The sequence below is a fragment of the Lonchura striata genome, chromosome 8, assembly GCF_046129695.1.
Source record: "Lonchura striata isolate bLonStr1 chromosome 8, bLonStr1.mat, whole genome shotgun sequence".
In the NCBI taxonomy this organism is placed as follows: Eukaryota; Metazoa; Chordata; class Aves; order Passeriformes; family Estrildidae; genus Lonchura; species Lonchura striata.
In genome coordinates, this window is record NC_134610.1 from 16,173,340 (window position 1) to 16,185,614 (window position 12,275).

Here is a 12,275-nt window from a genome sequence, read left to right on the forward strand (position 1 = left end):
TATGAAGCCATAGTCCTCCCATCTCCATGGGTTGTGAAAGGCCTGCAGCTGCAGCTGGGAATGGGGCTTGTGCAGTGGGTGCCACTCACTTGGGCACAGCTTGATCCCAACCCATCCTGGCTGTGCTCTAGCCTTGGGTAATCCGGCAAAGGGATGAATCCCCAGCACCCATTTGCCCTTTCTGGGTGGACAGGCAGGAGCAGAGTACAGTAGGAGAGGAGAGCCAAGAAAGGAGATGGGAGAGGACTTACCTCTTTGGCCACACAGGAGGGGATCATGGTGTGGGGATGGTGCTGAAACATGCCCCCAGTCCAGGTGGCAATTGATAATGGAGCTGAAGATGCCCAGAGAAAGCAGGGGCATGTGATCCCCTTGGTATGGGGGACAGAGTCCTGAAGGGAGTAGTCCTGATCCTGTGTCATGACTGTCCAGTACACAGGACACTGGCCTCTGCCTGGTCCCACACTCACACAGCTCACTTTGCCCTGTACCTCAGGATCTGTGCTTATGGGGTGACCTGCCTGGCAGACCCTCCATGCCCACATGTCCCTTGCCAGCACAGAATCTGAGAGGTGCAGGCAGGGACTACACATCCAGCTCTGCAGACCAAAGATGCAGGGCTGGTCATTGCCCGGCTCGATGGAATCTCCTTGCCACAGGATCAGGCCCTTTCTGCCCATGGTCCTTGCTGGGCCAAGCATCCCCCAGAGGGTCAAGGGTCCCCGTGGAAGCATCTGGGGTCTGGTGGTGGCAGCAGAGCTTGGGGCACCTGCCAAGCCTACTCCTACCATGTCCTTCGGAGCTGGAGGTGCAGGGCTGGCATGTGCACGTTGCATCCCTTGGGCAGGGAGAAACAGGCGGCTGGGGCTGTGCGTGCTGCTTGCCGGAGGCAGCCTATCATGCTGTATTGACCCACACAGAAGCAGAAACATGTGTGCCATGCACAGATCGATGGGAAGATTGAAGATGCATGTGCGCTTGCCGGACGACTGGGGAAAGCTTTGCCGTTGGCATTGGCAGCACAGTGAAGGTCAGGCTGACCTGCGGCGCAGTCCCCGAGGAGAGGCGAGGCCTCTTGTCGCGCTCATGGGCGGCTGTCTCATCACTTGTCCTCCGGAGACCCTGGATTCCCTGCCAGGCACGCACCTTCTCAGCAGAGCCATGTCTGCTGGGGGGGGTACCCAGTGACGGCTTGTTCTGGGGACAGGGAGCTGGCGTTTCCCCCAGCACTGTGCCACAAGGCAGTGTCACAGAGGGTTGCTTGACTTGTGAGTGAGTGGGTCGGTTCAGCAAACCCTCCATCACCAGCTAGTGAAACTAAGGCAGGAGACTGGGAGAGATCAAAACTTGCTGGCAGAGGTGTTGTGCGCTGGGAAGAGACAGACCCAGGTGCCATGTGGTTGGTGCCTCAAGGTTGAACCCATCACCTCATGACTGAGCCACGCTAGCAGAGCCCCACTGCGCGGGTAGGACGGGGCAGGAGGACACCCTGCTTGTCATGCTGCCTGCAGGGCAATGCTGCCACAGGGGTTGGGTGCTGCTTGGGGCTGTGTGAGGGTGCCCTGGAGGGAGCAGACCCCGGGAGGAGCAAAGGCTCGGCAGGGCAGGACAGGGTGAGGGCTACCCCGGCTCAGCCTTTCTAGCAGAGTTGGTCACTGCCTGTGGTGCCCCCCACTTCTTGTGCGCTGCCCTGGAACAATGAGGAGCAGCGAGGGAGGGAGGGAAGGGGGGCAGAAATGAAGCCGGAGGAGCCCATCCCGGACGCACAGCGAGCGCAGTGGAAAGGGGGGCGGCGGACACGGGACGCGGGAGGCGAAACTGCCGCCCTCCTGGCTCCGGGGCACCGAGGAGCACGGCGGGGGCGGGGGGAGGCACGGCAAAGTGCACCCCTGGCGCCCCGTGCTCAGCCCCGCTCCGGCGGCGTCTCTCCGGCCGGATCCCGCCGGGACAGCCGGGGCCGGGGCCGGGACGGCCGTGACTCGGCGCCGGCCACCGCGGGTCGCGGCGGGCCGCGGCAGGGAGGCGGTTAACGGCCAGGGAGCCGCCGAGGCAGGAGGAGTCCGCAGGCGGGCAAGCAGGAGGGGGCCGCCGGGCGAGCTGCCCGCAGGCTGCCCGCCCCCGCCGAGCCGCGCCGCGCTCTGCCCCGGGGCGCACGGGCCGGCGGGGCACGGCGGGGCCAGGCGGAGAGCGCGGCGGCAGCGGCGACGGCGGGGGACAGCCTTCGTGCCCCGCCCGCCACGGCACGGCTCGGCACGGCTCGGCATCGCGCGGCGCGGCGCGGCACGAACGGCTCGGATCGCACGGCACGGCTCGGTTCCGCTCGGCTCGGCTCGGCTCCGGCAGCTCCCGAGCCATTCAAACAAGTGGCTCCGGCAGCACTTCGGGGCCGGAGCTGGGGAGCGGGCGCAGCGTGGCTCCCTGCCCCGGAGGCGCCGGGCCCTTCACACTGCCTCTTTTCTCTGACGCTTGCTCTTTATTTGACGATGAAATAATGTTGACATGTCTTGAATTATTAAGTATTCCCTGGATTTTATTAGCACATGATGCCTAAATGCTGCCTGTATCTGCTGGGGTCTTAACCAGAGAGGAGCGAAGGAGAGAGGCAGAGAGACAGAGCGAGGGAGAGGAGAGAGAGGGGTTTTTGACAGCTGTATTTGTGCTGATAAGCGAAGGCACAAGGAGACGATCGACTAGTGAGACAAGAGGGAAGCGGCGGCTCGGAGCTGCTGAGAGGGGCTGCGCTTCCCTCCCGAGACGGCTCGGCCCTCCCGGTGCCGTGCTGGGGCTTGGGGGGGACCCGAACCCCCTCCCAGCGCCTGGCCGGGCTCTCGGCCGGTGCCTGTGCCAGGGGGCAGCTCGCTGGCTGGGCGCACCAGCTGCACGGGGCAGATGCCGATTGAGATCGTGTGTAAAATCAAATTTGCTGAAGAGGATGAGAAGCAGAAGGAGAAAGAAGAAGGGGACAAGGAGAGCCTGATCGAGGAGCCTGCCCGGCCCCGCTCCCGGGATCTGGCCACCTTCGCCAGCACCAGCACGCTGCACGGCTTGGGACACATCTGCCGGTCAGGACGGCTGGGCGTGCGCCAGACCCTCTGGGCATTTGCCTTCCTGGTCTCCCTCGCCTTCTTCCTCTACCAGGCGGCCAAGTCAGCGCTGCTCTACCTGGAGCACCCCCACGTCATGGCCCTAGATGAAGAGGCCATCCGTGAGATGGTGTTCCCGGCCATCACCATCTGCAACATCAACCGCTACCGCCACTCGGCACTCACCGACGCCGACATCTTTCACTTGGCCAACATGACCGGGCTGCCCCCCAAGGACCGGGATGGTCACAAGGCCACGGACTTGCTCTACCCTGACCCCGACATGGCTGACATTGTCAACCGCACCGGCCACCAACTCGACGACATGCTCAAGAGCTGCAACTTCAGCGGCGAGAACTGCTCATCCCGAGATTTCACTGTGGTGAGTGCACACCTGGCTCAGCTTCCCTAGGGGCCCCTACCGGCACGGGGGGCACCCACCCGTCCGCGTCGCACCGGAGCAGGGCTCCCTGGCTCACTCTGGCTGCTGAAGTTTGCATCTCTCTCTGTTTGAGTTTCCCTCCAAGTTTCACACGGAGAGAGGGAGAGGATCCTCCGTGGGAGCTCTCAGCAGGGCTCTGCACCACAGGACTGGGCTGTCGGCAGGTCTGTGACTGAGGGGCTCACGCTCAGGAGTCGCAGTGGGTGACAGGGTTCAGCAGTCCCCAGGGTGGGTATGCAGTGGTCAGGGGGAAAGCTATGACACAGAGTCCTGCTCCAGCCTGCTCTTGCCCCAGATCAAAGTGTCCTGACACAGGGGGTGCTTTACTCGGCAAGAGGGGCTGGAACAGGGGGGCAGGCAGAGACCCCTTTGCACACAGGGGAGCCTTCCTGCCTTTACGGGATTAGCCCTGGGATGTGTGTAAATGTGGAGGCTGCAGCCATTGCACACGCACGTGTGCACATGCCGAGCTCAAATGCCGAGCCGCTCCGCTCTGGAGGCACGGCTACAGCCGGGCGGGCGGGGGGGCCGGGGCTGCCCACTCACTGCCCGGGACTGGCAGCAGGGCCTCTTCCAAGCAGCGCCCAGTCTGCCCAGGCAGAGAGCCCCTGGCTGACCGCTGCCAGTGTGCAGCTCTTACCAATATTGAGCCTGGAATCATAAATCCCCGCTGTGGTTTGGGAAAATAAATGTGCTGAACGGGCGGAATACCTGATGGGACCCTTTTCAGACCTTAATGACTCTGGAAATGAACCGCCTCTCTCCTACGGCTGCCAGGGGCTACTGCTCAGCTGGCTCCGGCGTTCTCAGGAGCTGTGCTGCCAGCCGGACCCCGCTCCGTGCCGGGGAGTGGGGCATGATGCCGTGGGCTGTGCAGGATACTGGGGAAGAGAGGAGGCTCTGTGGGGCTGGAAATGGCTGATGCAGCATGTTCCGTTTCACTTTGTGCCCATCGGTACAACGCCTGCTCAATGTGCAGAGTGATGCTGTCCCTGGGAAAGAGACTTTGCGGGGGGGTGGGGGGCTGCCCTGTGCAGGGGGTTGGTGGTGGCATGGGGCACTGCAGTGGAGTGGGAAGAGCAGGGCACAGGGGGCAGGCAGCCCCACTCCTCCTGGGGATTTGCTGGGCTCTGTGCCTGCTCTACGCCAGCTGCTTGACTTTGCCGGGGAGCAGTGTGGTTCAGCAGGGTTTGGAACAGGAAGCTCTGGTGCTGGACAGTCCTGCACGTGGCTTGGCCATGCTGACTCCGGCCCTGGGATCCTCCTGGAGGATCCTGAGCAGCTTTGGTTTGTGGGGGAGGCAGCGAGCCCAGCTTGTGCTGGGCAGTGGCACAGCATAGCAATGGGATTTGGTGTGTGCTGAGCCGCACTGTGCTGTTGGCAGGGCAGAGCTCAGGTGGATGGGGAGGTACGGGCTTCCCACAGCATGGACAGAGTGTGTGGCATGTGCTGTGCTGTGTGGCAGTGAAGGGTGACCACCAGGACAGTCACGGGGACCCAGTTTCTCAGCATGTGGCTGTGCAGGACCAGCTGGCCTGCCTACCTCATCTGCTTACAGGTATGCCCCGGCATACTGGGGATGCCCCGGCAGCCAGGCTCTGGTGTGCCGGCACCCTGCACTGGAGCAGGTTTCAGGCATGAGAATAGCTAGTGCCAGCTGACCCGTGGGCTTATGGACAAAGAAGGGGAGTATAGGGCTCCTAAAGCCTCCACCCCACCACAGCTCAACATTTCTGGCCTTTGAGGCATCAGGGACTGTCAGCAGAAAGGGGTGTACCTGTCACCTCTCACTTGCCTGGAGCAAAGGGGTGAACCTGGGGCAGGAGAGGCTGCAGAGATGGGTGTGGGGAGGGATGGGTGAAGATGTGATACACCTCTCTGCCATGTAACATATCCCAAAGCCTTGTCAGGCAGCAGTAGGACCTGTCAAGGCATCACACCGTTTGCAGCTGGAGCCTTCTACTCCTGTTCCCTAAGCCAAATTGGTCCCTTGTGCCTCCTGGGAATGACTGAAACACAACACAGGCTTCTTGGCAGGCGGGGTGAGTCCCAGCTGTGCTGTGTGGGCTTGGGCACTCCTGTGCCTTGTAGCTGTGGCACCAGTGAAGGGGCACCCAAGCTGCTCATGTGATGGGGATCTCCAAGCTTTGTTGGTCCCATTTCTGGGTCCCCATGTGAGCTGTCATGTTCAGAAAGCTTTTGTACCTGCTCTGCTGTGGGCGAGTGTGTGAGTCACAGCATGCCCTGGCAGTGATGGAGGGCCCCCAGAGTGCAGCAGATCCCAGAAGGTCAAATGGCTTGGGGTCCCAGGGCACCCAGCCCACAGCAAGCATCATCTTTAGCAGAGGCTGTCCCCCAGCAATACTGGAGAAGGGAAGGAGCTTTCCCTGCAGCCATGCTTGCAGGAGTGCTGGAGTCTTTCCTTCCCTCTGGGCATGATGTGGACTTTGTCCAGAAGCTGGAAGTTTTTCAGCACGAGAGTGGCCAAGCTGTGGGGCTGTCACTGACTGCCTGTCCAGGAGCAGGAGCAGCGCCAGGGCTGGAGCATGTCCCCTCGCGCTGATGCTTGCAGCCCGTGCTCATACAATAAATAACTCGTGCGGATCCTTTAAGTAAGAGCCGTGAGTGGTAAATGATCTTCCCCTATTCAACGTCACAAATCCACATTCTTTATGGGACAGCAAATTAAGAAACTATCGGGGAAAAAAAAATCCCCAGCGTAAGCATCTTCCATGTAATAAAGCCCGGCTGGGCTGTAAATCTCCCCAGCGGCAGGGACAACCCTGAGCCGCAGCGAGGCTCCCTGCAGCCCCGCTGACAAATGTGCCCCCTGTGCCGGCTGCCAGAGGGCCGTGCTGGAGCCTTGGCAGAGCCGCTTCTGACCCCAGTGAGCTGCACGGTGCCCCACAGCCCCCAGTCTCTGCAGTGCTCGGGGGCTCTGCCGGATGCCCACCAGCTCGCTGGTGATGGATGCCTCGGTGGGGCACCGGGCACGGAGCACTCCCGGCTGGGCCAGTGCGGCTGCAGAGCTGAGGGTGCCGGCGCAGGAAACCCACGGTGCTCTTTATCTGCCATTCAGCAGGAGGCTGGGAAGTGTCCCCGCAGGGCTGGGGCTGAGCTGCCGCGGGCGGCTTGCGCTCAACCTCACCTCCCTGCCTGGCACCCCGGTACAGCCACAACCCGAGCCAGTTCTGGCTATGGCAGGTGGCACTGAGGGAAGAGGGAGCCTTCCCGACATCCCGACGGTGCTCTGGAGATGGGGGTACAAACGGATGGGGTGTGTAGGAGTTTGGGGGCTGTGGAGGGGCCCCCCTCAGCTGGCAGCAGCATCCCGCCTGTTCGCCGGCAGTGGCTGCAGCAGGAGCCGGGAAGGAGCCCAGTGCTTTTCTCAAAACCTCATTCGTTGTCAAAAGCCTTTTGTTTGTGATGTGTGGCTGCCGAAGCCAGTTGTGCCGGGGCTGGAAGCTGGGGGGGAGCAGGGAGGTTGCTGAGAGCTGGCAGTGCCTCTCGGAGCTGGCACCGGCCCCGGCTCTCTGTGTTATGCCTCCTGCCTGCCCGGGATTTGGGCTGTGTGAGGGATCTCCTCAGCACCCCATGCAGACCCCAGAGGGGGAAGCCCTGTGCTGAGATGGGAACATCCTCAGCTGCATTCCACATGCACACAAGAGATCCTGTTTCAGAGTGGGGGGGGGGGGGGCAGGGGCAGCAGGCTGTCGCCTCCTCCCAGCAAGGCTCTCCCACTGTTCCTGACATGGGAACTCTCTGACCTTTCCACCAGAATTGTACTTAATAAATGTCACATTTTCAGCCTATTTTTACTGGTTAAAAGAGATGGACTGATTGTTTTTCACCTGCCCTGCCCTGCCTGGTGCCTGCTCAGCCCCTGGCATTCAACCACTCCATTTTCCCTGTACTCCTGTGCAGGGCTGGGACCCCCATAGCTGCTCAGTGAGCTCCAGCTACTGCAGAACCTGGCCTGGCTGGGGCAGAGAGTGGCTCTTGGGCCAGGCAGTGTCATACGGGTCCCAGCACAGCATCATCTCCTTTGGAGGGTGACATGGCTGTGACTGTGATGGGTGTCCTGCCATGCCTGGCAGGGACTGTCTGGGCTGGGGATGGTGGTGTCAGTGCCCAGGAGAGGCCGAAGCATCCCTCACTGATCCCATGCCTGTGAGCTACTCAGCTGAGCCCATCTGTGCCCATCTGTGTCACAGCACTCCACTCACTGCATCCACATCCTGTAGTCCCAGCCCAGCACCTGAGCCAGCTACCCAGGGGCTCACAGCCCATCTGGAACCCTCCATCCTTGCAGTCTGGCCACTGTGCTTGAGCATTTCCAGGCCTATGTCCCAGGTAGTGCAGGCATGTCGCGGGTTGGCCGCGCTCCTGTCCGGAGCAGCGGCAGCGCCATCTCCAGCGCTGTTACACATGAGCCGCCTGGGCACGCCTCGAGGCGCTGTTTGTGCCAGAAAACGGGGGACTTTAATGCAATTCGTTGCCATTTAATTTTACACAATTCCTGCTGCTTAATCCGCTGAGAAATGCTAATTTATACAATTCACGTCTAAAAATAAATGTCAGTCCAGCAGCTCCCAGCAGCGGGTAGCTGCTCCCACCAGCCCCCACCGAAGCCTTCTGCAGGGACCCCAGTCTGGAGCCCACCTTGCTCCCTGCCAGCCATGCTGCTACTCCTGGTCCCAGGTGCTCGGGCTCTGGCAGCAAGTGTGTGGATTTGGGGATAATGGGATTTTGGGACACTGTGGTGGGAGAACAAGGGGTTGGCTGCACCTAGGGATGTCACTGAAAGTCCCTCATGGCAGTGGGGCAGGGTGACAAGGGAACAAGCAGGAGTCTTGGCAGTCTCTCTTTGAGATGGCTGGGGAGATGTTATTGGTGTGGGAGTCATGAGGTGTCTTTGGGACCACTGCTTCCTCATGGATTCCCCCAATAGATCTGGGAACAGCCCCATGTTCAGTTGCACTCTGGGCTGTGGCTAGGGGTGCATGAGCAAGAGGGGTGCCTGGTGCAAAGGCCTGGCATGTAGCCATCTGGGCTGCACACGAGGGGTGCCACCTGGTTGGCAGGTATTAATTGGTTACAAAGTGCCATTAATGAATGTGGGATGGGAGAAAAGCATGCACTCCTCCTGCCTGGGGAGTGGGGATGCATCATTAGGTCTCTGAGGGCGCTGGTCTGCAGGGGACAGCGAGGGGGTGGATCATGGGGACAAGGGGATCCATGGCTGGGAAGAACCTGTACTGAGCTCCCAGACCCCTGCCTCTTGTGCTTGAGCATCTCCATACCCTGCTGCCCTCCACTCCAATGCCACTGCTCCAACCATCTCATAGCCATTGCCTCCCCTTCCCCACCCCTTTGCTGAGCAGACCCCCATGCCACCTCCTTCCAAGTGGGGTGGCACTGACACCAGCAGCACCACTGCAGAGAGGGTGCCAGGGCAGTTGGATAGGCATCAAGAGCCATGGTCGTGGGTGCCAGCTCCATGCAGGAGGGGGCCGAGGCGGGGGAGCAGGGGGGTGCGGAGGCGACGCAGCGGGGGAGCAGAGATGCTGGAGGAGCCGACGGCTTTCCCACCGTCTCCCTGATTGAGATCAGATCACCGTGAGCATAAAAAAGCTCTCTTCATAATTATATTTAATGAATTGACTTTAAAAGCTCTTATGCTCTTATCTGGGTAATTTAATATCACACACTTAATAAGCCTGTCTCTGATACGGGGGGGAGCCAGCGGCCAGGATGCCCGCGCCTGGTGTGTCTCCCCAGGGATGTGGGACGTGCCATGAGGCTGGGCCCACGTGCCAGGCTGAGTGGAGGGGGACACTGCTGCCCCCTGGGGCCAGGGCACCCGTGGGGTGACTGTGGGGCAGTGCCCCTCCAGCACTGCTGGCTGCAGAGGGGGCTGGGCACCTCGGATGGCTGTGAGAGGAACAGGGACAAGTACGCAGAGGGCTCCAGGAGCCGGTGCTTGCTGGTGCCTGGGGCCACAGGGCTGTGAGACCATGGGGCAATGGGAGCACAGGGCAGTGGGGCTGACAGGGTGCAGGGTGGCAGACGGGGCAGGGGGGTTCTTGGGGTGCCGCATGGCTGGCTGGACATGGGGCAGGGCTGGCTGGGGTGCAGTTGCCCTGTGCCAGCGGCATGGTTGGATGACGTGGCCCCACTGCTGGAGGGCATTGCTGTAGCCCCGTCCTTTATGCCAATGACAGCTGTGGCAGGGGTCCCATGGACAGCACTGGGGACAGCCATGGGTCAGAGTGCACCACAGGTCCCAGTGCTGTGATGCTGTTAGATCCCTGTCTCCTTCTGGCTCCAGCCACCTGGGGTAGGCATCTGGGATGTCATGGAGGTAAATGAAGGCTTGTCACCACGGTCTCTGCAGCTCTGTCACTCCCTCCCCCGTACCCCCCCAGCTCCTGGAGTCCCAGAAGGGGTGTGGGCTGCCTCTTGCAGGCTGGCATTGCTGCAGCCCCAGTAGGAGTCTCTGCGCCCCCGCCCCCCTTGCCACCCCGCCACGATCCATCACTGCATGCAGGTGAGCGCCTGCGGCGAGCCGGAGGGAAAGCTCTGCCATATGGAGCCAGGGGCCCTGGGGACTGCAGGAGCCTGGGGCAGGGACCTGTGGCCAAGGGGGAAGCCCCCAAGATCCTCCACTACAGATGCTCATTGGGCAGTGAGGTTGAAAGGCACTGGCCAGACCTGTGTTCTCTGCTTGTCAGAGTTAGAGCTGCTGTGAGCTGGTCTGTCCCCCCAGCATGACACCGTGTCCCCAGTCACCCTGTGCCCTTGGGTCCCTGATTGCCAAGTGACACAGGACAGAGCAGCACCTCCCAGCATCCATGACTGTGCTGCCCCAGGTAGGTGTCAGGGACAGGGTCACAAGGGCAGGGTGAGTGATGTTGGCCCTTGGCCAACCATCCCCAAGCTCTGGGGTGCCTGGCAGTGCTGGCTGCCATCCTGGCACTTGGTGCCAAAGCTGGGCAGTCTGGAAGGAGGCACATGCCAAGGTTGTGGGGCAGGGGAACAAGGATGCAGCTGCCACCTGGCCCTGTGAAGGCATTGGGGGACAGCCCCAGGCAGAACAGGGATCCCAGCTCCTCAGTGGGGCACGGGGCAGCCGTGCTGGGTCTCCCTCCACGAGGGAGTGTCTGGAGAAGGAGGTTTACGGAGCTGCACTAAGTGACGCAAATGGTTTGCAGCCCATAAAGAGAGACGGTTTTATGTAAGACGACTATATAAAGCTCTGCTGTTCTGCCATTGATGAGATATAGGCCTTTATTTATAGAAGGCAATGTTTGCGGTGCGAGTGCTGAAAGCCAGCCAGGGACCCGCAGATAGGGCGTAGAGTCATTTGACATGCAGCTGCCGTCGACACTGTTCACACATTAAAGAAAAAAATTAACAAGTTTGCAGCCAGTCAGGTGGAAAAAACAATAATTGTCGAAAAACGTATTTCCCCCTTTTTCCAATAACAAATAACTGGAACGCTGGTGGGGAGGCTTCAGCTTGCTTTCCCTCTGGGAATAGATTGGCTGAGGCTCCAGTCAGGCTGGTGGATGGAGTGGGCAGGGGGAGGCAGACGGGGTGGGATGAGAGCTCACACAGGGGATGCTGCCACAGGGTGGATGTCCCTGCCTGGGCATTTTTATGTTCATGACTGGAATAACAGGGCCTGAAGGCAGGGATGAAGGCACCAACAACCCAGCATGGCCATGTGTGTGCTGGGGGATGAGGAGGGGGAACAAACACCAGGAGCTGAAGATGTTCACTACATGACTGGCTATGAACCAAACCCCGCTGGATTTTTCTGCCTGGCCCAGCATTGTCTCTCTCCACCTGCACAAACAGGGATGCTCTGAGGTTATTTCTTAGCCAGATGTGGCTGGGTTTTTACTGGAGAGCATGTAGCCAGTCTCTGTGGTCAGAGCGCCCTGCCAAATTCTGTTTCATGCACGAAAGGAGGAAAAACTTCTCATGATTAATTGTGCAATAGGGGAAAACATGCCTCTCTAACCTGCTCCTTGCCAGTTGCTGGCCTTTTCTCCCAGGCACTGCCCTGACATGCAGCCAAGGGAGGGTGCGAGGACAGGAGGGTGCTGACACCTCTGCCATGACCTGGCCTGTCCTGCCTCTGCCATGACCATGAAGGGTCCAAGCGGGGAGCAGTCAGGCTCAAGGTCAAGTAGCTTCCCTGCAGCTCCCTGCACCGTTCTGAGGATGGCTGTCCCCTGCTCATATTGCAAAGCCTTCCCCCATGCCCCAGTGTGCTATGCCAGGCACAGGCAGGGCTCTGCCAGTCTCATCACCCACCATGCCACCACTGTGCCAGCAGAAGGCAGGAGATGAGGGTGGTAAGTGGCACTGTGCTTCTGGGCTTGGGTCAGGGGGACTGGACCTACACCCTGATGCACTGGGACTCAGGGCTTCTGCATGTTCCTGCTCTGTCCCCCCAGGAGATATCACTGGCTGCATGACTGCTCCTCCCCTGCCATCCTCATGAAGCCCCTCTGCAGATGCCCTCCAGATCACTTGGCCCATCTTTGGGCTCTCAGACAGCAGCCTGAGCACACTCTGCACATGATGAACATCAGCTGAGCTCAGCTGGGCTCAACAGGTTTTCTTCCAGCAGAACAAAATGTTCTCACCTGATGGCAGCTTGGGGAGGATGAGTGCAGGAGGAGCTAGGGGATAGGAAAGTCAGTGGCTGGAAGAACCTGTGGGCACTGTGTCCCAGT

The 12,275-nt window shown here is 60.5% G+C and overlaps 1 protein-coding gene across 1 annotated transcript in view; it reads left to right on the forward strand.

Moving 5' to 3' along the window:
* The first annotated feature begins 2,223 nt into the window (after positions 1–2,223).
* Positions 2,224–12,275, forward strand: part of ASIC4 (acid sensing ion channel subunit family member 4) — a 28,917-nt gene continuing 18,865 nt past the window's right edge. Inside the window, exon 1 of the mRNA XM_021526265.3 lies at positions 2,224–3,465. Coding sequence (XP_021381940.1) covers positions 2,890–3,465 — 576 coding nt within the window. The 5' untranslated portion in view covers positions 2,224–2,889. The remainder of the gene's footprint in view (positions 3,466–12,275) is intronic.